This window comes from Cucurbita moschata, unplaced genomic scaffold (assembly GCF_002738365.1).
Source record: "Cucurbita moschata cultivar Rifu unplaced genomic scaffold, Cmos_1.0 Cmo_Scf00024, whole genome shotgun sequence".
Taxonomy (NCBI): Eukaryota; Viridiplantae; Streptophyta; class Magnoliopsida; order Cucurbitales; family Cucurbitaceae; genus Cucurbita; species Cucurbita moschata.
In genome coordinates, this window is record NW_019268540.1 from 2320645 (window position 1) to 2348213 (window position 27569).

General features: G+C 34.8%; 6 protein-coding genes and 1 long non-coding RNA gene across 12 annotated transcripts in view; 2 read left to right on the forward strand and 5 right to left on the reverse strand.

The window, feature by feature from the left end:
* LOC111461203 overlaps positions 1–2057 on the forward strand; it is a 9469-nt gene extending 7412 nt beyond the window's left edge. The window contains exon 2 of the long non-coding RNA XR_002713537.1: positions 1746–2057. This is a non-coding gene — a long non-coding RNA (uncharacterized LOC111461203). The remainder of the gene's footprint in view (positions 1–1745) is intronic.
* Positions 2058–3300: 1243 nt separating this feature from the next.
* Positions 3301–4096, reverse strand: LOC111461202 (histone H2AX-like). Its single transcript, XM_023104711.1, has 2 exons — positions 3840–4096; positions 3301–3750 (listed from the first exon to the last, which is right to left on the reverse strand). Exons 1-2 carry the CDS (start codon positions 4038–4040, stop codon positions 3523–3525), a joined length of 429 nt encoding a protein of 142 aa, XP_022960479.1. The 5' UTR covers positions 4041–4096; the 3' UTR covers positions 3301–3522.
* Positions 4097–5573: 1477 nt separating this feature from the next.
* On the reverse strand, positions 5574–7249 carry LOC111461195 (ankyrin repeat domain-containing protein 50-like). 2 transcript variants are annotated; one of them, XM_023104702.1, is made up of 2 exons: positions 7182–7235; positions 5574–7093 (listed from the first exon to the last, which is right to left on the reverse strand). In XM_023104702.1, exon 2 carries the CDS (start codon positions 7072–7074, stop codon positions 5788–5790), a length of 1287 nt encoding a protein of 428 aa, XP_022960470.1. In that variant the 5' UTR covers positions 7075–7093; positions 7182–7235; the 3' UTR covers positions 5574–5787. The 2 variants fall into 2 exon arrangements, with proteins under 2 accessions (XP_022960470.1, XP_022960469.1); XM_023104701.1 differs by having other exon boundaries at positions 5574–7249.
* On the forward strand, positions 7247–11330 carry LOC111461192 (pentatricopeptide repeat-containing protein At2g22410, mitochondrial-like). The gene is made up of 2 exons (XM_023104696.1): positions 7247–7317; positions 9141–11330. Exon 2 carries the CDS (start codon positions 9215–9217, stop codon positions 11237–11239), a length of 2025 nt encoding a protein of 674 aa, XP_022960464.1. The 5' UTR covers positions 7247–7317; positions 9141–9214; the 3' UTR covers positions 11240–11330.
* A 1596-nt stretch (positions 11331–12926) lies between these two features.
* Positions 12927–13648, reverse strand: LOC111461201. Its single transcript, XM_023104710.1, has 2 exons — positions 13240–13648; positions 12927–13206 (listed from the first exon to the last, which is right to left on the reverse strand). The coding sequence occupies exons 1-2, from the start codon at positions 13378–13380 to the stop codon at positions 12946–12948; spliced, it is 402 nt and encodes a 133-aa protein (XP_022960478.1). The 5' UTR covers positions 13381–13648; the 3' UTR covers positions 12927–12945.
* A 4048-nt stretch (positions 13649–17696) lies between these two features.
* On the reverse strand, positions 17697–23208 carry LOC111460837 (RNA-binding protein BRN1-like). Of its 3 annotated transcripts, XR_002713473.1 has the most exons (11): positions 22968–23208; positions 22652–22734; positions 21611–21662; positions 21327–21452; positions 21144–21223; positions 19968–20138; positions 19293–19626; positions 19063–19206; positions 18819–18932; positions 18165–18317; positions 17697–17714 (listed from the first exon to the last, which is right to left on the reverse strand). XR_002713473.1 is itself a non-coding variant. In XM_023104162.1 (10 exons), the coding sequence occupies exons 1-10, from the start codon at positions 23149–23151 to the stop codon at positions 18283–18285; spliced, it is 1323 nt and encodes a 440-aa protein (XP_022959930.1). In that variant the 5' UTR covers positions 23152–23208; the 3' UTR covers positions 17720–18282. The 3 variants fall into 3 exon arrangements, 1 of the variants encoding a protein (XP_022959930.1); XR_002713474.1 differs by lacking the exon at positions 17697–17714 and having other exon boundaries at positions 17720–18317; positions 18616–18932; XM_023104162.1 differs by lacking the exon at positions 17697–17714 and having other exon boundaries at positions 17720–18317.
* Positions 23209–26049: 2841 nt separating this feature from the next.
* The window catches only part of LOC111460838 (mitochondrial substrate carrier family protein ucpB), a 4827-nt gene continuing 3307 nt past the window's right edge, over positions 26050–27569 (reverse strand). For all 3 annotated transcript variants that reach the window (XM_023104163.1, XM_023104166.1, XM_023104165.1), the window contains 2 exons: positions 26808–26845; positions 26050–26669 (listed from right to left, as the gene is read on the reverse strand). In XM_023104163.1, the coding sequence (XP_022959931.1) occupies positions 26573–26669; positions 26808–26845 (135 nt within the window). In that variant the 3' untranslated portion in view covers positions 26050–26572. The remainder of the gene's footprint in view (positions 26670–26807; positions 26846–27569) is intronic.

Here is a 27569-nt window from a genome sequence, read left to right on the forward strand (position 1 = left end):
TTTTTTTTTTTTTTTTTTTGTAATGCATGTGAGTGAAGACAAAATATACTAAAAAGATTTGTGTTTATCTATGGAGATAATCTTCACTCTTATAAACAAAAAATGGGTAACGTAATTATGTCGCAGGAGATGTAGAAAAATGTCCGAGTCACCAAGTGCCAAATCAAGATTTTGACTCATGGCATGGGCCAAACAAATGGTATCAAAGTAATTTTGGGCCAAACAAATGGTATCAAAGTAATTTTCACTCTTAGAAGTGAGAAATGAGTAATGTAATCATGTTGCAAGAGAAGTAGAGAAATGTCAAGGCTATCAAGTATCAAATCCAAATCTAGTTGAGAACCTTGAATACTCTAGAAGAAGTATACATGAATAAACCAAAACCAAATCTAGTTGAAATGTTGGATAAAAGTCCCACATCGACTAATTTAGAGAATAATCATGAGTTTATAATAAAATAATACTATCTCTGTTGGTACAAGATCTTTTGGGAAGCCCAAAACCATACTGGAAATCAGTGATTCTTAACATGATATCAAAGTCATGCCCTGAACCAAAAAAGGAAAGGAGTCAAGACTTACTTGGTTCGATGAGGAAATTTAAGAGTTTCTTTTTAGAATTTATATATATAAAAAAAAAAGTAAAATGATGATATAAATCCATATTCTATGAACCTCCACCCACCTAGTTAGTGTTTAAATATTATAAAATTAACCATCGAATATAAAAAAAAAAATGTAAAAAAAAACAAACGAAAAGCTATATGCTCATACAATGTATGAGAAAGGAGACTTGGCAATCGATTTTGCTTTTTTCAAAAAATATATATATAAATCCCATTTGAACAATGACCCAACAAAAAAGACATTGTACGACATCTTTGTCAACAATAATCTGAAAATATTCACATCATTAATTGTGAACCAAATAATTCATTTGAAAAATCTAAGTATATAGGATCTGATAGGAGAACTTTGCAACTTGGGTTCCGAGCTCTCTCGAGGACTTGGTCCGAGCAGAACAAAACAATGTGGATGCAAAGTTCATAGGTTTGGAGGAAGGGAAGACAACAGTTGAAGGACAAAACAAGGCTTGTCTATTGTTGGTGGCTGATGACATAGCTGCAGTTCATGTGGTCGAGCCAAGCGACATTATCGACATGATGAATGGGATATTCTCCTACAGTTGAAACAGCCTAGTCCTCAGGACAGGGAAGAGAGGGAAGGTGGAGGTGGGTGAGGGCAATATGGTGTTTGTAGCGACACCAAATGAGCTAGATCCACTGGATTCACGACACGACTGACTCAACGAAGTACGTAAAAGAATCTGTTCTATCGCCCTATTCTTGTCAAACCATTGAAATGGCTGCTTTGGCTTCTAGAAAACATTTCCTAGGGGCCGTTCTAGTTGAATGTTCTTTCATATTCAAGATTGATTGTAATCTAATGGCCGCAAAGGTAATGAAAATAGTAGATTCAGTGGCACAATCAACCTAATCAACCCAAGGCAGATATCTTAAATGGGAATGGTATATTCCAATTGCAAAACGTGTATGACAAACAAGCAGGCAAGCAACAAGGATAGAACACAATGTAGTTTCAATCTCAAGTCTACTACTAGCCTATATTGTCTGCTTTGGCCTATTACGTATCGTTGTCAGCCGTACGGTTTTAAAACGCGTCTAATAGAGGAGATTTCCACACCCTTATAAAGAATGTTTCATTCTCTGCCCCAATTGATATGAGATCTCACAATCCATCCCTCTGAGGGCCAGCGTTCTCACTGGTGCACTACTTGGTGTATGGCTCTAGTACCATTTGTAACAGCTCAAGCTCACCACTAGCAAATACTATCCATTTTCACACATTACGTATTGCTGTCAGTCTCACAATTTTAAAACCCATCTACTAAGGAAAGGTTTCCACACCCTTATAAGGAATGCTTCATTCCCCTTCTCAATCGACGTGGGATCTTAGAGAACCGTCTTGTGTGGTTCATAAAATTTAAACAGATTTCAAACCAAGGCAATGAAACCACACAACCATTTTTCACTCTTACGTACCTCGTGTATCAAAATTTGTTGATGATCAGAAACTTTTAGAACTCTTGTGATGCAGATTCAATGTTGTTTTTGCCTGATCCCGCCATATTAGGCAAGAGGTTTTGATGGATATTCGGCAACACTCCATTTGCAATGTTCACATCACTCAAGAGATGGTCAGCTCCTCGCCGTTCGTTGTCTCTGGTAGCATTGTCTGCAAGCTCAAGCACCTGCCAATGGAAATTTGAAGTATATAAAGCTACTTGGAAGGTAAGACCAAATCATCATCATATCTCATGAAAATGTTGGGATGAACCCATGTAATACTTCATTAATCCAATGAAGAAATCAACATAATCTAGTAACTTCATGAACAAATCCACCTGGAAAAACTGAATAAACTGCAATGAATTCAGACATCAAAGCTCAAGATTCCTACTATGAATGCGATTATGGTAAAGTAACATCATTTCATGTGAGGCCAACGCATAAACAATTTCTGCAACAGCCAATTTACCAAGAGAAACAAATAAGATCCTTCTCCCAATCGAATCCAAAGCAAAAGCAGAAGAAACAAAACTAAATCGAAGACGCCAATTCCGATTCAAGTGATCATTGTTAGACGAACACGACTCTCCACAATGGTATGATATTGTCCACTTTGAGCATAAGCTCTCATGGCTTTGCTTTGGGCTTCCCCAAAAGGCCTCATACCAATGGAGTTAGTATTCCTCACTTATAAACTCATGATCACACCCTAAATTAGTCGATGTGGGACTTCCATCATCCAACAATCATAACACTACACTACAACACTCTAACGAATGCAACAACTACCAGATAAACATATCGGAAACACAAGTTAAAAGATACAATGAAAGATGAAGTTCTAACCTCGGCGGCGGGATATTCAAAGGCAGCGGAGAGGTAGACAGGTGCGCTAGCACCAACAGGCAACTAAAGGCCGGCCCTCTGACACTACGAAACCGTGTTCGCCCTTAGCAAAACAAAAATGAACAAAGTATTGTGTTATTTTCCGGCGGATGATCGGATCAATAGAAATGCGAAAATTCACAGAGATGAACAGTAGAACTATTGAATTTCAAAGGATTAAGGTACAAATGTTCCAGAATAATAGATTTATATATACACGAAAATATACGAATTCGCAACTTATATACCATTTAAAAATAATCCTGTCAATAATGAATTTGCAGTTCTTGTTTAGCTGATAACAGAACTTACAGAATGCGAGACAATAAAAATTCAACTGGTTCCTTTCTATTCAAATTAGTGGTGAACTTCATCAGCATTTACACATACTATAGAATTTATCGGCGACGAAGACGGATACCTTTCTAACCGAAGCTCGTTTCGTAGATTTACGAACCTGATGAAGAAAGATTCATTGAAGCTAATAACAATCTTACAGAACCTAACTGTTTCGTTTTCTGTTAATCGACTGATATTTCTAATGCAACCTAAAATTCCTGAGACGCCGATCCGATCTCGGCCTTATCCTTCGTACTACCGGCCTTCTTCGGTAAAAGAGACTGATGAATCTTCGGCAGCACTCCTCCGCTGGCGATCGTGACTGATCCCAAAAGCTTGCTCAATTCCTCGTCGTTCCTCACTGCTAGTTGAATATGCCTCGGGACGATTCTAGTTTTCTTGTTGTCCCTCGCAGCATTGCCAGCCAACTCCAAAACCTAAACGAAAAACAAAAATCCACAATCAGAACACTGAGAACTGAGAAAATTGAACTCGGAAGTAAAATTAACGATTGCAATTCACAAACCTCGGCAGCGAGGTATTCGAGAACGGCGGAGAGGTAAACCGGTGAGCCGGAGCCGACACGCTGAGCAAAACGGCCCTTCTTGAGGTACCTGGCGATACGACCGACGGGGAATTGGAGACCGGCCTTGTGAGACCTAGTGACGGACTTGGCGGCAGATTTCTTGCCTCTGCCACCCTTCGCCGGAACATCGGTGGAACTCATATTTACTTTACCGTAACGAAATTGAGGAGAGACTAATTTGGACGAAAAGATTTTTGCGTGATGAAGAGACCGCGGTGGTGTAGTTTGAATTTATAGTGAAAAATGAAAGTCCGTGATTGGTGAACTTGCTTTCACGCGGATCGCCAGCGTGGAGGAAAATGGATTTATTTCGCTTTTAAATTAAACGTTTTGAAAATTTGGCGCCACGAGGGCAGAAGATTTGAAAATTACACTTTTCGCGTGTTTTTTTTTATATTTTAAATACCATTTTAATATTTGAATTTTCACTTTTAAAAATAGATTTAAAACGTCTCTCGTCACTAACAAAATAATTAATACTAATAAAACGTTTACTCGATCTATTAGTGTCATTGGTCATTGAGACTAAAAAACATTGAACGAGTCTATTTAGAGGTTTCCACGAGTCGGGCGGAATGGAAAACTCTTCTCGTTTCCATCTCTGCCACCTATTTCATTCTCCATTCTTGTGAAGTTTTTCATTTACTTTGGTTATAGTCGAGGTGTAAATTCGATTTGAAAATTATAAAGTTCGGGATTCTGTAATTTTTTTTTAGTTTATTATTCTTTTTATAAAAATAGTTGTTAATGTTGACGATTATTGGGAGTAAGTCCCACATTGGCTAATTTAGAGAACGATTATGAGTTTATAAATGAAGAATACTATCTTATTGATAGACGAAGAGCACAAAGCAAAGCATGGGAGCTTACACTGTTATATGATTTCTACCGACCAAATTTAATAAAATTAAAAAAAATGTTTAATTTAAATATTACTATTTTAATTTAATTTTTAATTTATATTCAATGGGACAGAATTATTATTTTAATTTAATTTTTAATATTTATATTAAATAGGACGGAGACATAGACGAAAAATACAATCCTTTTCTCGGTCCCATTTATCTAAATATTACCATTAAAATCTTAAAATTAACTTTTATTATTTTAATTTTTACTGACCAAAATTTAAAAAATTAAAAAAATATTTAATTATGAAACATTACCATCAAAATCTCAAATTTTAATAAAATTTAAAAAATGTTTAATTTAAAATCTCAAAATTTAATAAAATAAAAAAAATGTTTAATTTAAATATTTAAATATTACCATTAAAATTTCAAAATGAACTTTTATTATTTTAATTTATTTTTTAATATTTATATTAAATGGGATAGAGATAGACGGAAAAATAAAATCCTTTTATGTCTCATTTATCTAAATATTACCATTAAAATCTTAAAATTAACTTTTATTATTTTAATTTAATTTTTAATATATATATAATAATAATAATAATAATATATGTGGAAAAATATTTATATTAAACGAGACGGGGATAGAAACACGAAAAATATAATCTTCATCGGTTATATTTATCTAGCTAAAAAATATTTTTATATTAAACTTAAAAAAAAAGAAACCGGACTGATGTTCTCCACTCATCCTCCCAAGTGTAAATATGAAATCTCCTCTCCATTTAAGGTATTCTCGATGTAAATTTGGAATCTCCTCTCCATTTAAGGTGTGTGGATTATTTGAGTTTATGTACATGGAATTACAAAAATCAAAGCTTATTTTCCTCAATTTCTTCGAGGAAAATTACAAATTCAATTTACAGATTGAACTGAAAAACAAGGCTAAATTATTGGAAAAAAAATGGAGAACGGCGAAGATCAGATTGAAGAACAGTCTTGTTCAGCCCTTCAATCTCATCTTCTTCATCTTCTCAGTTTCCACAGCACAGAGATGAAATCTGTCTACCGGAGACAGCCAAATCCCTTCTCAGACATTTCAACGGATTCGGTTCCGCTCCACTCGCCAGCAGTACCCGAGCCACCTCCTCCTGCCCGGCCTCGACGGCGCACCGCAGCGGCGTGTATCCGGCGTCGTCGACGGCGTCCGTATCCGCTCCGTGCTCGAGCAGCGCCTTGACGCACTCGACTCTGCCTTTGAACGCTGCCCTGTGCAGAGCCGTCCATCCGTTCTGGTCCTTTCCGTTTATTTTTGCTCCCGCCGCCACGCAGCTTCTTAGACCTCGAACATCGCCGGCTCTCGCCGCTCTGTGCAATGCGTCGCCTAATCTCAACGAATCGAATAAATCTGTGTGTCCGTTCTCCGATGCGAGTGCGAACGCTGTTTTTCCGTCGGAGTTCACCGCGTATTTCACGTTTGAGCAGTTTAGAAAATACTCCACGGCTTCGAAATGTCCTTCCGCCGCGGCGGAATGTAGCGGAGTCCATTTGTTCCGATCCACCGCCTCTGGATTTCCGCCAATCGAAAGGAGGAAACGTATTGCCTCAACGTGACCTCGAGCCGCCGCGGTGTGGATCGGAGTACGACCGTTGGAATCGACGGAATTTACTGGTATGTCGGGAAAATTTTTGAGTAGTAGCTCCATGAAATCGACGCGGTTCATCGATGCCGCTATGTGTAAGACCAAATCGACAGAGAAATCGACTTGACAGTGCGAATCAATCAATCGCTTCACGATATCGATCTTCCCTGTCCTTACAGCTAGCGACATCATTGACCGTTTGAGAGAATCCTTGACATTGACGTCTACTCCAGCATCAATCAGAGCAGAAACTAACCCTAATTTCCCGGACAAAATAGCCGGTTCCATCAACGCAGTCAATTGAGACTTCGTACAACTAGAAATCGCTTTGTTAAGAAGAAAACTCAACTCCGTGATTCGATTATGGTGCGAAATTAGGAATTCAACGACATCAGGACCGACGAAGGAGATGAGCAATAAAGCATCCTTGAAAATATGGCGTCCAGGTTTGGAGAACAAGAGGCGGAGGTCATCGGTGTGAGCATTTCCGATCGGAACCATGGCGGATCGGACGGAGATTTTGTCCGACGGATTACTGAGAGGAGGTTGGTCGGAGGACTTGCAGGAAATGGTGTAGGAAGAAGAAGAAAGCGGCGGAATCACAGAGAAATCTTGCGAAAACGAAAAAACAGATGGATTCGATGAAGTTAAACAAACTGCAACAGACATGGTGTGCATCAGATTTGCGAGTGTGAAACTTGCGCTACACTTTTCTCCTTTCGTGAAAAAAAATTCCACTTCCTTCACATCAGGCTTCACTAATCTGTCCATTTTTTTTCCTGCAGGAGAGATAAAATTTTCTCGGGAAAATCTCAGAAATCCCAAGCCAATGGAAGAACATCAAGAACAAGAAAAATCACAGAAATCCTAAGCCAATGGAAGAACATCAAGAACAAGAAAAATCAATGGAAGAAACCCCAGGTATGAACATTCATCTGAACAAAAACAATTTCTCTCTTCATTTCTTTCTTTTCTGATCTTTGACTGTTCAAATGAACGGGAACGATTCATAAAGACTCAGATTGTTGATTAGAAGAAGCATGATTAAATTATGGCATGGTGGGTGGTCTGGGTCTCATCTGATAGGACAAGGATTAAGACTTTTCTTTATTATTAATTTATTTTTGTGTTGAATTTTTTAATAGTGTTCTTCGTTCTGAAAACAGGACAATAGGATGGGTCTTGTTTTGTATAATGATTGGTAAATTACCAAATTAGAGGTTGAAATTTGTATTAAACGGTATTTGGAAATAATTTTCTATGTTTTTAAATATTATAGAGGGCACATCAAGTTGGTTTCTTAATTTATAGTGCCCTAATATAACGGGAGTGGTTTTGGTTTGAGATTTATATATTCAAAAATCTAATGCTCTCGTAGATTATTAATTTTTTTTTTTTTTTTGTCTGAGTCAACTTGAAATGTCATTTGGGTTGGGTGACTTGAATTTGTGAGATCCTACATTGGTTGAAAAGAGAAATAGAGCATTCCTGGAGTGTGGATGTTGAGAATTATTGAGAGTGAGTCCTACCTTGGCTAATTTAGGGAATAATGATTGATTTATAAGTGAGGAATACTGTCTCCATTGATATGAAGCCTCTTGGAGAAGCCCAAAGCATATCCATAAACTCTTATGCTCAAACTCGACAATATCATATCATTGTAGAGATCCATGATTCCAAATAGTGGAAACGCCTTTTCGGGAAGCCCAAAGCAAATCCATGACCTCTTATGCTCAAACTGGACAATATAAGTGGAAACCTCACATTAGCAACGCATTTTAAAATCATGAGGCTGACAGTGATATGTAACGGGGTTAAAGCGGATAATATCTGCTAGTTATGGTCTTTGACTATTACAAATGGTATCACAGCGGGCGATATGCCAGCAATGATGCTGGCCCCTTAAGGAAGGTGGATTGTGATATCCCACATCGGTTGTAGATCTCACGCTGAGCCTTAAGGCATGTCTTATAAGGGTGTTGAAACCTCTCCTTAGTAGTCCTTAGTAGACACGTTTTAAAACCGTGAGGTTGATGACGATACATAAGGTTGTATGAATAAAGATCTCACGCTGAGCCTTAAAGCATGTCTTATAAGGGTGTTGAAACCTCTCTTTAGTAGACACGTTTTAAAACTGTGAGGTTGATGACGATACATAAAGTTATATGAATACCTCCAGTCTCTCGTACTATTCTACTCAGCTAATGATAAAATAAGATTTGTATCTTTATGATATATTCCCTCGTGGGAGGATGCACTAAAGTTGAAAAATTAAATAAATTTTAGAAGAAAACTTATTTATATATATGTGTAATTTCCTAAGTTCTTCATTCACTATGAAAATGAACTTGATTATTAATTTAAATAATTATTTCTACTTAGTGAATATATCCATCTGCCTTTTTTTAGGTATTTTTATTTTAAATCCTTATCCAACGTATATGTTTACTTCATGTAATTGAAAATATTCTCCCTGCATTTATTATTTGTATTAAATTATATTAGGATTGTTCTCATGATATGGTGGAATTGGAAAATGGTCAATTTTGTAGGCTTGTGTGTTCAATGTACCTTCCACTTTAATGAGTTATTTTCGAATTATTTTTAATTGGATTTTCACATTATTTTCTCGTTCCAATACGAGTGGAGATCGAAATATCGACATTTAAATTAATAACAAATGTCTTATTCTTTGAATCATGTTGGTACCGACTCGAATTATTTATTACTTTAATTTTTTGTAGGGGGCTTATCCAAGTTGTTGATGTTCATACTGAACTCCACTTCCTCGAGCTTTAATGCACGAATCTCCGTATGAATGAAACCCCTCTTCTCTTCCGTTCAAAACCCATCTCGATTTTCAATCTTCCCGTTCAAACTCACCTTCAAAATCCTCCATTCTTTCCGACCACTCTCATCATCGGCAGCCGCCGGAAAACCCAAATGGAATTCACTCACCAATGTCTTCATTACCAACCCAACTCTTCTGATCCTACAATCATGCTCTTCCATGTTTCATTTGAAGCAAATTCAAGCTCACATGACTTGCACTGGCCTCATGAACCAAATCTTCCCGGCCAGCCGCGTCGTAGCCTTTTGTGCTCTCTCCGATGCCGGTGACATTCATTATGCCCATCTCGTTTTCGCTCAAATTGAAAACCCTAATTGCTTTTTGTGGAATACGATGATTAAGGGTTATTGCAGAGCTAAATGCCCTTCAATGGGGTTCTTGTTTTTCCGGCAAATGATTCGGAATCGCGTCGAATTGGACTGTGGGAGCTTTGTTTCCGCGCTCAAGGTGTGCGGCCAATTTGCCGGGAAAGCAGTAAGAATGGCGGTGCATTCTGTGGTTTGGAAGTTGGGGTTTGGTTCTGAATTGCTGGTCCAAAATGGATTGATACAGTACTATGTTGAAATTGGGTGTATTGGTTTTGCACGCCAAGTGTTTGATGAAAGTTCTGTGAAGGATGTTGTTACTTGGACGACGATGATCAATGGGTACACAACGAACAATTGTTTGGATGAGGCTATAATGTTATTTGATTTGATGTCGTCGAGTAACGTTGAGCCGAATGAGGTCACTATGATTGCTTTGCTTTCTGCTTGCTCGCAGAAGGGAGATTATGTAATGGGGAGGTCACTTCATGAACTCATAAAAAGGAAGAACATAAGCTCCAGTGTTAATTTGGTCAATACCATGTTGGATATGTATGTGAAATGTGGCTGTTTAGTAACTGCTAGAGAGATTTTTGACAACATGGAAAGAAGGGATGTTTTTTCTTGGACTAGCTTGCTTAATGGACTTGCTAAAAATGGAGATTTGGAAGCTGCAAGGAAGGTGTTTGATGAAATGCCTGAGAGAAATATTGTCTCTTGGAATGCTATGATTGCTGGTTATTCCCAAAACAGTCAGCCAATGGAAGCTTTGAAGCTATTTCACAACATGGTGGATGTTGTCGGATTGGTTCCAACCGAGGACACTTTGGTCTGTGTGCTTTCTGCTTGTGGCCAATTGGGATGCTTAGAAATGGGCAAATGGATTCACGACAACCATGTCAATAAAATGGGAATTCAATTGAGTTTGATTCTGAACAATGCAGTTATGGACATGTATGCCAAATGTGGGAGCATTGATGCAGCTGCAAAGCTCTTCCACTCCATTCCCGAGAAAAATCTAGTTTCTTGGAACACAATGATATCTGCATATGCATCTCATGGCCATGCCAAGAGAGCTCTCACTCTGTTCGATCAAATGAAACACTCGGGACTAAAACCAGATCACATCACCTTCATCGGCGTTCTATCAGCTTGCAGTTACGGTGGGTTTGTTTCGAAAGGTCGGGAGCATTTCGAAAGCATGGAGAATACCTTTGGAATAGAGCCAAAGAGGGAACACTACGCTTGTATGGTGGATTTGTTTAGTCGAGTTGGGTTGTTAAAAGAAGCTTACGAGCTAATATCGAAGATGCCGATCAAAGCAAGTGAAGGGGCTTGGGGAGCTTTGCTTGATGCTTGTAGGAAGCAGGGGAATGTGGAAATGGCTAAGTTAGCAGCTGGGAAGCTTTTGGAATTGGATCCTGAGGACAGTGGGATTTATACTCTTTTGGCGAATATTTGTGCTGATGGGAAGAGATGGAACGATGTGAGAATGGTGAGAAGGATGATGAGAGAAAGAGGAGTCAAGAAGGTTCCTGGGCATAGCTTGATAGAGGTTGGAGGTACGTTTCATGAATTCTTAGTTGCTGATAATTCTCATCCTCATTCTTTAGAAGTTTATAGAGTGGTTAATGAATTGCTTCTGCTGTCTAGTTTGATAGATCTTGAACCTCTAGAAAATGATTAGTTCTTAATATGATTTCCAGAAATTCTTAGTTAGATAATATGACTACAAGGTAGAATTTGAATTATGAAAGTATTTAGAGGTACTTGTGGTGGATGAGATGGTACCTATGAGATGCACGTCGGTCGGAGAGAAGAACGAAACATTTTTTATAAAGGTGTGGAAACCTCTTTCTAGTAGACGCGTTTTAAAAACCTTGAAGGGAAAGCTCAAACATTACAATATCAATTAGCGGTGGGTTTGAGCTGCTAGAATATCTTTCTACCTAGCTAATTGATTAGTTTAAAAGAATCGATCACTTTAAGAAACTCACAATAGATCTAGTCGTTGTGTCTAACAGCTCTCACGGCCGATGATGACAATCCTTCTGATGTTCATTTCTTTGCAGTAGTTCAAAGTGATGCTTCTGTAACTTAAACGAACTTAACCTCGAAAATCTCTGGTTCATGGAACTGTGTAAGCTTGTTAGATGCAATTACAGTTTCAGTGATATCTTAATGTTACCAAACTCCATAATCTCTAGATAACTTTAGGCACGAAACGATCCGGGTTCAAGCTATCTTAATGTTACCAAACTCCATAATCTCTAGATAACTTTAGGCACGAAACGATCCGGGTTCAAGCTGAATTGCTTTTACAACCGTTCATAATCTCTAGATAACTTTAGGCACGAAACGATCCGGGTTCAAGCTGAATTGCTTTTACAACCGTTTAGCTTAAACGAACTTAACCTTGAAAATCTCTGGTTCATGGAACTGTGTAAGCTTGTTAGATGCAATTACAGTTTCAGTGATATCTTAATGTTACCAAACTCCATAATCTCTAGATAACTTTAGGCACGAAACGATCCGGGTTCAAGCTATCTTAATGTTACCAAACTCCATAATCTCTAGATAACTTTAGGCACGAAACGATCCGGGTTCAAGCTGAATTGCTTTTACAACCGTTCATAATCTCTAGATAACTTTAGGCACGAAACGATCCGGGTTCAAGCTGAATTGCTTTTACAACCGTTGAAAACGGCCGTTAACCCAGTGTGCTAAAGAGCAAAGGGATATCTTAATGTTACCAAACTCCAAGCACACGTTATCCTCTTTGGATTTTCCTTGGGTGTTAAAACGTGTCTGCTAGGAAGAGGTTTCCACACTTTTTTAAGGAATGTTTTGCTCCCCTCTCTAACTGATGTGAGATCTCACAATCCACATTCCCTTGGGGGCCAGCGTCCTCGCTGGCCCACCGTCCGAGTCTAGCTCTGATACCACTATAACAGCAAGCCCACACTAGTAGATATTGTCTGCTTTGGCCCGTTACGTATTATCATCAACCTCACAATTTTAAAACACGTATGCTAGGGAGAGGATTTTACACCTTAACAAGGAATGTTTTGTTCTCCTCTCCTGAAATACTCTCAAGATTTTGAGCTACTTTGATATAACAAGGTCAAATTTTAATGATGAATTCAAACTAGGACGGCCACCAACCAAGCACAATCAAAGGAGAAAGGAAGGAAGGAAGATGAATTTTACCCTTTTTCTGAGTGTTCAATCCAAATGAGCCCAGAAAAAAAAGAAAAAGAACACACTTAGAAAAACCAAAAGTTTTGGTTTGTTTACTTTATAGAACAAGCCTTTCAACAACATTGGAAGAAAGGAAGGTAGAAAAATGGCCTCATAAAATATAACCAAAAAATAATAATAATTAGGGAGATGCTATGATGCCAAACAAGTCTCCCAAAACAACCTGTTTTTTTCCACATCATTAAGCATTTTGAACTCCTTAGTTGAATCAATTGAAGCACTTGAGCTTGTTGTGAATCCAATTGCCTTGCTTTCCACCACCCCATCATTCTCAAACATCTCCTCGTCCTCGTCCTCGTCCTCCTCTGCTTCACTCTCATTTTCATCTCTCAAAAATTCATCATACAAATCAAGAGTATCATCCGTGCAAGATTCAGCATCGTCAAACTCCACCTTCGTGCAAGATTTAGCATCGTTAAACTCCACCAAATTCAGGGCGGCAGTCGAGCCTTCAAGGTCAGCCAGAGAGTCGACCTCCGAGTCACCAGATGCCTCGAAGAGCAAGTAAGATGAAAAATCATCGATGTGATCACGAGCAAAATAGTGAGGATGGAAGTTGAAGAGCATAATGATAAAATGGGAGGGAAAAGGAAGGGGAGAAAGAGAAAGAGAAAGAGAAAGAGGAAGAGAAGTTTTCTTTGTATTACAGTATTAACAAATGGAGGGTGTGGTGTGCTTAAGGCTTATTTATATAAAGCAAAGCCTTCAAAGTTGAACAAAAAAAATGGGCTGCCCTTGAGATTATAAATAATTTTGTGGGTCATCTTGTAAAGTTGGTGTAAAAAGAGGGGGGTTTTTTAAAAAAGAAAAATAATATGTATGTATATATATATAATATTGGAAAAGGCAACTTGTGAAAGGAATGAACATGCAAAGGAGCTTCTAGAAGGAAAATGATGGCCTTAAAGAATAAATTTAATATTATGAAGAAATTGAAATTGAAATTCTTTTTCTTTTAAAGAATTTTTTATTTTTTTTTATTATTTTTTTTCACTTTAAATAAATAAGACAAAACAATCATTCTCAATTCAATTTTATTTATTTATTTATTATTATTATTATTTAAAATTTTGATTCTAGATGAAGTTTGATTTTGGAATGTACATGTTTTGAAATATATTATATATATATAATTTTTGTGAAAATATTAGAAGACTACTTTCTTTGATTTTTTTATAAATATATTTTAAAAATTAAAAATTGTATTATTACGTTCTAAAAAATTCTTCAATTTCGTCTCCAAATATATTCTTTGTGGATGCTTTTTTAATAATTTATTAAAAAAAACTAAATAAAATTTAGCTAAATTAAGGTGATGTGATAAATAACTAAATAAACTAAAATTAGACAAGAAAACGACCAATATTATTTATATATTATATCTTATATTATGATTGTCACGTCAAGGTTTATCAAAAAGAATAATAATAATTAATTAATGTGAAGAGATTAAATAAATACCCTTTTTTTTTTTGACAAAAAATTGAAGTCATTTTCAGCTATTTTCTTTTTCAATTTCAACCTCTAAATACACCATTTTTTCTCCTCCATACTTTTTACTGCCCTTAAATTTTACTTTTAAACACCGTTATCTACTTTGAGTATAAGCTCTCATGACTTTGCTTTAAGCTTCCCCCGAAAGGCCTCATACCAATGTAGATAGTATTCCTCACTTATAAACCCATGATCTTTCACTAAATTAACCAATGTGGGACTTACTCCTAATAATCCTCAACAATTTACGTAAAGCTAAAAAAAACTATATTGCGATACCCGAGTAACAACGAGGTACATAAATGAATTGAGACCACATCCGAATTAAAGCAAGTATAAGATGACTAATAAAAGACTTAAAAGAGTTAGAAATCACTATCTATACTAACAAGATGTACCTTCCTTTTCACTTGCGAAATCTTAATAACTGCACAGGTAAGCATATTTTGCTTGAAGTAATTTTATGTTAAGTGACATTCTAAGAATTTTCAAAGTGAAGACAAAACATATTAAAAAGACTCGTGCTGATCTGTGAAGCAATTTGATCATATCATATGAGAAATAAGGGAAGGTCGAGATCATTAAATGTTAAATATGAATTAAATAATATATGGATCTAACTAGAAAACAACTAAAATTAAATAAATAAATGAAGTCCGTGGTTTTTGACTTTTTTTTCGTTTTTTTTTTTTTGGAAGGCGGCAGAAAAAGGAAGTCCATTTTGGTCATTTTGCTTTCTTCAGAAACGTGAAGCAACGGCTTATTGTGAAATTACACGTGGCAGGATCTGGACGGTGGATGATTAGTCAATGAAACCTACCGAACATGCACATGCTTATTAACCAAGCATTTGAAAACCAGTTCATCAAATTCAATCAAAAGGTAGTGACCAAATTAGGGCTAAATTATATATATATATATATATATATATATATATATTTTATTGTATAATCAACGACATCATTAACTAATGTGATTTGAGTTTTTTTTTTAATAAGACGTGCGTAGAGAGCGAGACGAGGACCCCGGTCCCCACCACCAATTTCAGCAATATCCCCTCAAATATGTTTGAACGGATCGGGTTTCTCGAAGAATCTTTTTTATAGATATTTTTAAAAATATTAATTTCAAACAAATTATTTAAGGTAAATATCTGGATTCATACCCATTGAATACTCGTTCTCCAGTGGCAACAGTGGAGAATCTTGTATAATGGGCAAAAGCCCGTTCCAGCAATATCGCGTGAATGAAGAAGAGCAATACTGTTCGTAAAGCTCTTTTATTGTATGCGCACTTCGACTAACTTCGTGCCAACAATCGCAATGAGACAGGGGGCCAGTGTTCTTCGAATTGTCTAGCGTAAAAGGCACGTAGGCAGTGAATCGGGTCGAATTCACTTGAGTAAGACAAATCCCGACCCTATTTAATCAACCGGTAGAACTTTACATATTTAAGAGAATCCTAGCATGATTAGGCAACCGGAATTTTGGATCACTAACCTAATTTTCCCTTTATTATATAAATATATATGTATAATGGTAGAAGGTCGAAAATAAAATCCAAAACCCAATTAATTTAGGGATTCTAGAAATGCATTAATTTGGTATTTTGAATAAATAATAAATAAATATATTGATGTGACAGGAAAAGACAAATTCTTCAAATTAGGTAAAATGATAGTATCTGGAAAGATGCGGACATTTCAATTCTTTTTTAACCTTTTTTTTTTTTAATATTTTAAATATACATAATTCTAATTTATTTTCTTTTTCTTTTTCTTTTTTCAGTATTATAATTTAAATTTGAAATTAAAATTTTCAAACACCATAACCTAACTAGTTAGGTTACAATAAATAAATAAATATATATATATATATATATATATATAAACAATTTATGATTTAATTGAGATATTTATTTTTTATGTTGTGTTTGATTATTCGTAGCTTTCTTTTTTATATAAGATTTAAATTAAAAAATTTGTTTTTTTTTTTTTTGAAATTTTAATAAGATTTTTTAATTTTTTTTTACTGGTTTATTAAAACTTTTATAAACTTATTTTTACAAAATGTATCAGATCTAATTAATTGACAAAGTAAGTTTATATAAATTTAAGATATAATAAATTAAATAATTCAAAATAAAATTCAAAACTATTTTATTATTATTATTATTTTTTTTTTTTTGTGTGTTTGAATATTCCATTGATTGATGAGGCATTTATTTATTTATCATTATTATTATTATTTTATTAAGAAAGTTATGTTGGCATTTTTTTTGGGAATTTTAGAAAGACCTCCTTAAAATATTTATTTATTTACTTTGCAATTCAAAATGTAAAATAAGACTTAGTGGTAAAAAAAACTGAGTTACGTGAAAATTTAACATATTTTTGGGTCAATTTTTAAGGTATCATTGACCATATTCGGTCATTTTTCAAAGTCGTGATAATTACTTTATTTTTTTTTTCTAATTTTTAATAGAAGTCAATTTTAAAAACTATGAAACTTAAATTAGACTTTTAAATACAATTAATAATTATTGGATTATAATTCATAGATTAACAATTTAACTAATTTAATAGCTAACTTGAACTTATTAAAATATTATACAATATTCTTTAAACAAAGTTGGATATTTAATAAAGTTAATACCTACCCATTGGAAAATAGTTTTTTCTTATTTTAGTCAAAGAAAAAATATCAATTTTTTTTTAAAAAAATGAAACGAATTATTCTTCAAATACCCATTTTATAATCTAAATGTGTATAAGATCTAAAAATAATTGAATTCATAAATTATAAAAATTATATATAATGAAATTCTCCTAATCCACAAAAAAAAAATATTTTTATAACGATTTTTATTAAAACATTAAATTTTATTAGTTTAAACTCTTTGTTGAAATAATATTAGGAAAAAAAATGCTAAAATCAAATAAATAATAACAATTATGATTAATATTAGTGGTTATTTGGTGAAATTTTAAGAGGGAGTAATTTTATTCAAGTCATTTTGAAATTAATAAAACTACTCGTTTAAGAATTTATTGATATAAACTTAAAAGTTTAGAGATATAATTTAATTTTTTTCTTTTTTAGATGGATGATAATTATGAGTCTGGCTGCTCTTTGATGCCAATTCGGTGAGACCTCAAATATTTTATTTTTATCGAACATTCTAACGAAATAATTGAGCCGACCCCGGATCACAATTGTCCTCCCTTTGATACGTCCGAAACCTAACATTACAAAGAATAGTGTTTGCAAGGAAACTACAAAGAACCAACCCTACATAATTAGAGAAGAAATCAAAATTGATCAACAAAGACTAAGAGAATCATTGACTCAAGAAATTAAAGAAAAATCAAAAGAAACCTGAATGATATGGGGATCTTCCCTTGGCATCTGTATGAAATGGGAAACATGTTCTGTGATCAAAGGGTTTTGAGTTTACAAAATAAAGGCACCAAGGTCACATGTATGAACCAATCGGTGTTAAGCTTACGACGTCATTGCATGTATGCATGCAATGAAACCGAGTCATGTACCGACCTATTCCTGATTTAGAAGTGGTTGTTTTACGTCTAAAACACTCGAGTAGACATTACTACAACTCGCATGCTCTAATCCTTTCAATGCTATATGTATGCTGATACTTCACTTTGGTTGACCATATGAAATGAAGCAATGCAAGAAGAAAATAACTAAGAAGAGGTCGAGAAATCCTTCATGCACGTTTTTCAAATAAAGAGCATCACGAAGTAGAGTTTACCATGAGCCAAACCTTTAAAGACTTAGCTACTCGAAATTGAAAGATAAAAGAAAAGTAGTAAGGAACGAGATGAACTTCATGACCTTTAATGCGCGTTTGGCTAAAATGAGCTGTGTTGATCTTTGCATATGCTAAGTCGGGGAAGCTTGGATTGGAGATTTTCTTCTCGACTCGACTCCTTCAAGTATGCACTGGTCCTTGCTATATGCATCTCGTTGGCATCGTTAACTTCATACCTTTAATGCTCTCAAACTTGCTGTTTCAACTGCTTGTTCCAGAAAAAAATAGATGTATGATTGAAAGCACTACACACAATACTGCGAGCTAGATATGGTTTTCTTAAAGAAAACACAAGTAACCAGAATAACCCATCAAATTCAGCAAATATCAAATCAATAAACCTAAAAGAATCAGGAGATCATTTATAATTACACTGTATTATACATACAATCAACAGATGTCCTGGAAGAATCAATTAAAGAATGTTAATCTTCCATAATATATAAATTACAAACTGTATCGACAGGGCCGAACCATGAATTACGAGCATCTTTGATTTCATCTGATGATGCAATCACAGGCAGAATGGAGTAATGAATTTTAACCATAGACCGTCCCAAATCCACCCTAAGATGAGTTAATAATGGAATAAATGTCATGCATTTAGGCCCCCCCCCCCCCATGTAAGCACGTGGTAGAGAACTTCGCTGTCTTTACGAAGAATCAATATTGTTTACTCTGTTTGTTGTCTCTCTTCAGCTGAACTTTTAATTTCTTTCCACCTAATTGGAATCCATTCATCATACTAATCGCAGATTGAGCAGCCTCAGCGGAATCGTAACTCACAAACCCTGTGGGATGGAACAAGGTTAGATCGCTCCAGGCAACAAAATACAGAAGAGAATTAGTCAAAATGCTTTCATTTCCAAAAATTTGGGCACAGCATAATTGCTGCTACTTAAAGGTATCAACCGTACTCACCAAAACATTTGCTAGCTCCAGATGTTTTGTCAACAAATACTTTAGCACTCAAAACTTGGCCAAAAGCTCGAAAAGAATTAGCAAGCTCCAGGTCACCATATTCTTGAGGTATGTGATAAATAAAAAGATTGGCACCAGGGGGACCTAGAGGGGAAAAAATAGTAAGCCGTGATTCCCAGAAACTCAAACCAATCAGAAAATCAAGGTCTGGAAGGAACAGAAATAACTACCTTCAATTTGACTCCCCGAGCCTTTACCGAAACTAGATATTGGAGAGTTATTCTTCCCACCAGGAAGTGGCCCTGAACCAGGTGAACTGCTAACAGCCCCAGGACTCATCATTCCTCCAGGGTATGCCATGGGATGCTGAAGACCTGGAACTGCAGGATAGGCGGAGCCAACGTAATTTGCTGGAGGCATGCCATAATTCCTATTGACCATACCTGGGCTCAGATCAGGTGGGATCCCACGCATTGCATTACCTTGGGGTATTATATTTGGGAAACCAGATTGATTCTGCATCGGAGGTAGGTGATATTGCACAAGCCCATAACTTCCCGGTGCCTACAAAGAGAAAGTGGAGATTATCATAGGCAAACCTCATATCTCAATGTAAAAATGTTCTATTATGAACGTGAAGATAAAAACCGTTCAAAAGGAAATCAATATTAAAACGATGGATCAGGTATCTAATTGATAACATTCATTAGTAGCTACTGTACTTTAAAAGAGATGTGAATGGCGTTCTTTTCAATTACATGACAACCAAAGAACAAGGGCAACACAGACCTCTCCGCAATAATAATAAAAGTGGGAAAGATGGAAAATAAAACAAGAAAGCCTTGAACAAGGCACACATACATACTGAAGAAGAAGCCCAACAATAATTCCATCGTGAAACTGACCTGATAACCATAGCCATTATATGGCGGAATATAACCCAGCGGCATGCCTCCAAATAGTGAAGGATGTTGGGGGTCTGCATTAAGAGCCAGCGATTGAGCTTTCTGAGCCTTTCGAGCCTGCCTTTCCTTCTCTGTGTCAGCCCATTTAACAACCAAAGGGACACTGGATCCCTGGGTAGAAAAAAACGCACAATCAGATCCATAATGCCTATATGGTTTGCACCTATGTTATATATTTGTACATTCATAGTCATCCATCCTTTCATTGCGGTAAGGAACATGACAGACTGTCATACTTACTGGAACGCAGGATAGCTATAATATATGTGCAAGAGGGCTCAACGATTGAGTTGAGTACAACGAATTTGACTGGCTAATTCCTTACTGAAAAAAATCCTAATTGGTTACAGGTACAATGAATTTGATTATCAAAGAGAATTCCATCCTGCTAGCATGAGCATGGCCATTAGTTCCATGCATCCATTACAAAATGTATTAAATAAAAAAAAGGAACAATAAAATCAATGGAAGAATAAAAGGAATAAAGTCCCAAGAAATTGGGGAAAGGAAAAGATGAAGAGATATGGCAAGAATATGCAAGTTTTATGCAAGTTTAAGCAATGCAATGCTATGAATACAAATTTAAATATCCTTATCAGACTCCTTGATTGCCTTCTTTATTCATAGATATAGCTGGACTGAGTATGAAACATTGCCAATCAACTAAAATATTACTGCAATACCAAATCCCCATTCATAAATGTTTTCCATGAGATGATCTTGAGTGCGTGGAATAAAATCATCAGTATTCCCAAGAATAATAGGATTCAACATAAAAAAAGCGAGCAATATATTTTTTCTAAAATGTTGTGAAAATGTCTGAAAATATTTGAAGTGATGACAGAATATCAACAACGTGAAAAAGGAAATTAGGACAGTTCTACGATTACAATGATTTTGGTATTGACCTCCTATGAATATTTCCAAGAGTATAAAAAGGAAAAGCTAAACATCTGTCTACATCCACATTAAACTTCTTGTTCGTGAGCTAAGTTTTCAAAAATCAATTATAGTAACTTAGAGAGAGAGAAGAGAGAGAAAGATATGGTCTAATAAAAAAGGATCCAATAGGTATAGAAAATTAACCCCGACACGACCAAGAGACAATTTACATACCTCCATTTTATACTTTCCATTAATTGCCTCGAGTGCTGCAACAGCTTGATCCTTCGTCTCATACTTCAAAAATGCACAACCTGAACTCAAGCAACATATGGAGCTAATGGTGAAGATACAATCGAAAGTGCGATATCTTTCGTAACTTCAACTAAAATCAAGCTGAAACAAACCGAAAACTACCTTTACTTGTCTGCTGTGAACCTCTTAAGATTTGTAAGTCTTTTATCGTTCCATATTGAGCGAAAAGACCAGAAACTTCATCCTCGGATACGTTTTTTGGAAGCATCCCAATAAAGAGTTTATGTTCTGCTCTTTTCAGAAATAATGAACCATTAATATCCATATGCACTAACACTAATCTTTTAGCAAGATAATATACAAGATCATTATAAGTGGCAAGGTAGGTGATGGATGTTAGGAACCGTCATTTAGATGAAATATGTAAGTAGGACATGATAATACACCTAGTCTTTCCAGCTCTCCATCTGCATACTTTACTTGCAACGGACTAGAAGCCTGGAAAGAATAGACGAGGAGGAGCATTACAACTCAATTTAACAATAACATTGTTTAATTACAGAGTTACTGGATAGAAACTAAAAGGCATTTGTGGTAGCATAGAAGTAGTATGCTTCATCGACTAAAAACTAACTACGCATATTTGAGTTCTGATTTGGTCCAATGTAATTTAATAGCCAATGTTAGGATAGATTTTAAGATCAAACTAAATTAGTGCAACGGCCAGGGAAAGAGAAAAATAGAAAGAATGTGTTCATCAAAATTTTAATCATTTCGACATATGTTAACCATAAAAATGGTGACTAGTGATATATTATCGATGAATTCGATGGAAACCCATATTCTTCCCCACATAATGAACAGCAACATGTTACATTACTATTTGTGACAGTCTCTTCAAAAAGCATCTTTAACTTTAAGGTAGACACATTAGAAGGTTAATCACAAGCCGAATGATAACTTCAGAAAATCATTGCTCCAAAATCTAGGTAGAATGCCATAATTTAGGAATCAGAAGTCGATCCACTCCAATGAAGGGTATACTTAGCTTATTTACTTAAGACTCAACTCTCTAAGAGGGGGCATTTTTTTTTTTTTTTTTTCATCGGAAGGGCATGTCCGTGCATGAAATGCTAAAGTACAGGGGTGTCATAAAAAAAATTCAATGCATTAATTTAGCAAAAGAAAAATGATAAAGATAAAGCTTAGAGGTCCTGCTCAAGTTGCCTCCATGAGAAATATTGAGCGCTTATGACAAATGAGTTCATTTTTAATAGTCTGGAACTAGAAAACAGCTTTTACAGAAAAGCCAAGACTTTTAGAACTTCTAGGTTATCGATAGCAGCGATTACGCACAAGGCCAATTCTATCGAATCGATCAATTGCATTGATTAACATTATCGACAAGAAAAAATAAAAGACATAAAGAGAGAGAGAGAAAAAATAAATTATAATAATTATGAACACAATGTCCGGATTCCACTAACCCCAGGCAAAGTTTTCTTGCTATGGCAAGCATTGACCGCCTTATCCGCCTCTTGCCTCGAAGGACATATCACAAAACAGCAACCTGAAAATGCAGCAACCAAAAAAAAAAAAAACAAAACAAAACCACAACAAAATTAGGGTTCCTACTTCCGTTTAATACATCAATTCACAATGTCAATCGGTTAAACTCCTCTCAGAATCAATCCAACCACAAATCAAAAACGAGAAACACAACTAACAGAGAGAATGTGAGTGAAAATGTAAACTAAGCAAAGTAAGAACGAAAGTTGAAATGAAAAGAAGAAGAAAAAAAACCTCTAGAGGCGCGAGTGGTCTTGTCTTTGATGATGTTGACCTCGTCCACAAGTGCAAACTCTTGGAACATTGCCAGAAGTTGATCTTCCGTCATATGCTTCGGCACTTGTCCAACAAAGAGTTTGACGCTGTCTTCCTCCTCCTTACTACTTCCTTTTCTCTCTTCTCTACTCTCCTCCGCCATTAATGCCGGCTTGAAGCTTTCTCTCTCTTTCTCTCTGGTTTTGGCCGTCACTTCTCTCTCTTAGATTGGATTTTTCTTCGGAGAGTCTTCGCTGGAAAATAATAACGAGGGATTCTTGGTGGCAAATTTTGGATCTCCTCATAAATTACAGCAATTAAATTAATAAACTATTTGCCCTTGGTTTTGCTACTTATTTACTAAAATAACATTACAGCTGTTTTACTTTTCGCGCTTGTTGGAGGGAAGGGTGGTGGTTAATTACATTTATACCCTTTTCTTTTAAATTTTTTTAATAATGTTGTTCTTCAATAATTGATAATATAAAATCCCATTCTTTCTCCACTCAATCATGTATTTATGTTTTTATTTATCGGTTGAATTATTAATTGCATTACTTATAAAGGTGTGGAAACATCTTCATAATGAACGTGTTTTAAATTTGTGAGACTGATGGTGATGGCGATACATAATGAGTCAAAGCTAACAATATTTGTTAGCAATGAGCTTAAGTTGTTACAAAATAATATCAGAGTCAGATACCAAACAGTGTGCTAGCGAGGATACTGAACTTCCAACGGGGTAGATTGTGAGATCCCTCGCTGGATGTAAAGGGGAACGAACCATTGCTTATAAGAGTGTAGAAACTTCTTCATAGTAGATGCGTTTTAAAACCAGCTGATGACGATACGTAATAGGCCAAAGCGGACAAACTTTATTGTTAGAGTAACGATCAATAAATAAGTGTATATATATATATATATATAATCTTTATTGACCATTATATTTTTATATTTTTAAAATTACTCTTGTTCATGTGTAGTTTCGGTTCATTCATATATTTCTCGTAGAGGGAGATATCACATCATATTACTTTAAAAGATAATATAACTTTTGAAATTCGATAAATATTTGAAAATTATATTTGAAGTAAAAAAATTAAAACTTGAAACGTTTAACAAAAAGTCGATATGTTTGAATGTAGCACTTGTAGACTTAATCCGTAATCCCGCCATATTATCGTATATAAACTAATAACTTATTAGAAATAATAATAAAATTTTAAGACCAAATAAATATAATTATAAAACTAACTAACATGACATGTAATTTTTTTTAATTTTAAGTTTAACAAAAAAAAAAAAAAAAAAAAAGGTTGGCCGACTTTGTAAACCAGTAGAAGGCAAAAATGGCAGAGAGCGACCGTGGTTTATTGTCGTTTTGTGTAAGGGCAAAACAGTAGTTTCACAGTAGAAGTGGCATGGTTATATAAATAAAATAAATAAACAAAATTTTAATTTTTAATTAATTAATTTATTTATTTATTTATTTATTTTTATTCCCTACATTTTTTCTAGTTTCTTATATTACTCCATGGTTATTTTGAAACTTGTGTTTTGAATCATTTTCAATTTCAGGAGTTGTCTTTTAACTTTATAACTTTGATTAAGCTTCTTCCAATATTATTAAATTGAATTATTTGTCTTAATCTTTGTTCCTTTTTTTTTTTTAATTTAAATATTTATACATTTTTGTTTTGGCTATTTTTATGCTTATGATTTTAGTTTTTTACTTTTCTTTATAAAAATTGTGCCCAAACTACTTTCTTTTTATTAATTATTGTCCTAATTTTTGTATTTATCCTCTTTAATTTGAAGCTTAAGCTTAAAAGCAGAATATTTAAAAACTTGGATTAAAACCAAGGAAAAGTTCATATTCCTAAACAAAATTCAAACCAATATTCAAATCAATTGAATTTAATAATTTCAACAAAATCCTTCAAAAGGAAAAGGTTAAAAGTACTAATTAGAAAATTAAATTAAATAAAAGTTGAAAATAGTCAATATAATTATAATTAATTTAAATTCACTCATAAACTTCTATAAATTTTGGCTAATAACAACCAATTTGAGATGGGTTGAACTTAAATAATTGAAAACTTTATAAACTAAGTTGATTAAATAATTGAAAACTTTATAAACTAAGTTGATTAAATAATTGAAAACTTTATAAACTAAGTTGATTCATAAGTTACTGTAAACTTTCGCTCATGATACAATTATACATATATTTATCTATATTTATTTATTTTTCATAAGTTTATTAATTATCCTCTAACTCTTAAAAAATAATTTTTATCTATTTAAAAGGTCATTTTATATATATATATATATATAGATAAGTTATAAATTTTAATTAAATATTTAAAAACCTAACCACTTTTATTTTCGAAAAATAGAATAAATAAAGTAAATAAAGGTTATTTGAGAAATTTATAAACCAAACAACTCCAACTCCATTTAAAAAATAACCCAACCCATTCCAACCTACACACTCTAAATAGACAATGCAAACATGAACGAGAGTCACCTATGTAAAATTGAGATAAAATTACAAATTTAACCCTTGAATTTTCAATCGTCCAATTAATCATTAAGCTTTAATATTCTAAACTCCCTCCAATCCAAAACAAAATTGATAGTTTAATATTCTATCAAATATAAAATTTACTTAATATATAATAAATCTCTAAACTTCAAACAATATAATGAATATCAAAAAAGACCTAAAACAAAAATTAAAAGTTTAGATTTTTTTTCCCTACCGTTTTAAAATTTTAAAACTTATTTAACACAAAATTAAAAATTTAAACGAACCTAGAGATCATTAGCCACAATTATATCAAAGCCCAGCTTAAAAAAAAAAAAAAAAAATATATATATATATATATATATATATATGAAAAAACGAAATAGATAAGAAAAGGGTACCTGTCATGATAGCTGTAGTCCAACTCCAAACCAAGCCAACTTCCTTTGGAGTCAATTACACACAACTTGGTTGGTTGCACCTAAATTGTAAAGAAAGGAAGCACTGCCAGTTCAATATGCCTACAAGCAATTAAACTCTTAAGCTTTTGAGTTCTTCCAGTTCAGCCTGTTCTCAACTAACTAACACAGTTTTCACATATCATATCACCTTCAAATCAAACATTTATGATAAAGGAAACCTATTCTACACCAAAAACCAGATCAAACGAGCCATGGACAAATAAAGAATCGAGTTCTGGCCGTTTTTCAAGGGATACAAACAATAATCCGGAGTTCAATCGGGAGGAATAGTTCGTCGAGGTGGCTTAGACTTATTGTCAGAAACCCTGACTAGATGAAGATGAAGAACTCTCCCCAATGATCAATGGGGGGGATGGGGTAGCTAAGACGACCCCGGTTGAAAAGAAAATCAACACGAAAATGGACTTTTCAAGGGGGCAAATAATTGAGAAACTAGAAATAATTGGAGGGGTTCATCAGCAAGCAATTGACTAATCTTTGCATTATAAAAGAAATTAAATGTTCTCACTTGGACTCTCTATATATAGTTGGATTTATTTGTCTGTCTGCTTGGAACTGCACATTTATCACGTCTAGATTGCATTTAATCCTGCAAGCTGCCGTAACTTCTCACAGACTATGAATGTGATTGTGGTTTGTGGACCCAATCGTGCAAAAATGGCTAGGCCCCTGAAAAATACTCGAGTCAGCAACCCAATCTTCGACTAAGCGCTTATAAAGCTTGTAAAATGCATGTTTCTTTGCATACTTCAAATCTAGTTAAATGTCTACTGTTTCTCTAAAAAAGAAAGAAATGTTCATACTCACCCCTTGTAAAGTGCCAGAGGCCCTTCAGTTCGAATAACCTGAAATTAGGAGACGAGGAAAGTGTTAAGCCGATTTACACGTAAATGGAAAAGAAAACTTGGTTCACTTAGACAACTGGGAGTCACAGTGGCGATCACGAGTTAACGCCCAACCACTTAAAAATGGGCCCTTAAAACAGATAGAATGGGCATGCTTTCTGAAGCCTATTAATGTTGTGAGACAAGGACAAGAAATTATGGACCATGGGAATTCTTTAATTAGCAAGAACGAGATACTGGAGAGAAAAGAAAGCACTCCCCATGAAACAAAACTGCCTACAAAGATCAGTTGCTCACCACCAGGATAAGGATAAATTCAGGTACGCCCAATGGCATAACAAGAAATAACAATTGAAGTTGAAAAGGAGTAGAAAATGCAATGATGTTGCAGCTATTGTTGAACATCAATGGCCTAAGCCCACCGCTAGCAGATATTGTCCTCTTTGGGCTTTCTCTCAAATTTCTTAAAATGCGTCTTTCTCTCAAATTTCTTAAAATGCGTCTGCTGGGGAGAGTTATCCACCACAATTAACTTCAAATTCTAAAAATGTTTGTACATAGACATTCAAGTAAATTTACTTTCCAACTGAGAACAAAATTTCATTTGAAATTTTATACAAGATCAAGCTATAGGTGTAAGGAAAGTAAGAATCGATATGTTGAGACTTCATCCGAGGACGATAAATGTTCCACCTCCGCATCTATAGGGGGGGGGGGGGGTTTG

What these genes read in the sequence shown, in the direction of transcription:
- LOC111461201 (XM_023104710.1), bottom strand. Translation starts at nt 13,380, where the DNA reads ATGCTCTTCAACTTCCATCCTCACTATTTTGCTCGTGATCACATCGAT. An exon ending in CGACTGCCGCCCTGAATTTG is followed by an intron (nt 13,207 to 13,239) that starts GTGGAGTTTAAC and finishes TCTTGCACGAAG; the next exon opens with GTGGAGTTTGACGATGCTGA.
- LOC111460837 (XM_023104162.1), bottom strand. Translation starts at nt 23,151, where the DNA reads ATGGCGGAGGAGAGTAGAGAAGAGAGAAAAGGAAGTAGTAAGGAGGAG. An exon ending in GCAAGAAAACTTTGCCTGGG is followed by an intron (nt 21,663 to 22,651) that starts GTTAGTGGAATC and finishes TATTCTTTCCAG; the next exon opens with GCTTCTAGTCCGTTGCAAGT. An exon ending in ATGGAAAGTATAAAATGGAG is followed by an intron (nt 20,139 to 21,143) that starts GTATGTAAATTG and finishes TTTTCTACCCAG; the next exon opens with GGATCCAGTGTCCCTTTGGT.
- LOC111461202 (XM_023104711.1), bottom strand. Translation starts at nt 4,040, where the DNA reads ATGAGTTCCACCGATGTTCCGGCGAAGGGTGGCAGAGGCAAGAAATCT. An exon ending in TCGAATACCTCGCTGCCGAG is followed by an intron (nt 3,751 to 3,839) that starts GTTTGTGAATTG and finishes TTTTTCGTTTAG; the next exon opens with GTTTTGGAGTTGGCTGGCAA.
- LOC111461192 (XM_023104696.1), top strand. Translation starts at nt 9,215, where the DNA reads ATGAAACCCCTCTTCTCTTCCGTTCAAAACCCATCTCGATTTTCAATC.
- LOC111461195 (XM_023104701.1), bottom strand. Translation starts at nt 7,167, where the DNA reads ATGGACAGATTAGTGAAGCCTGATGTGAAGGAAGTGGAATTTTTTTTC.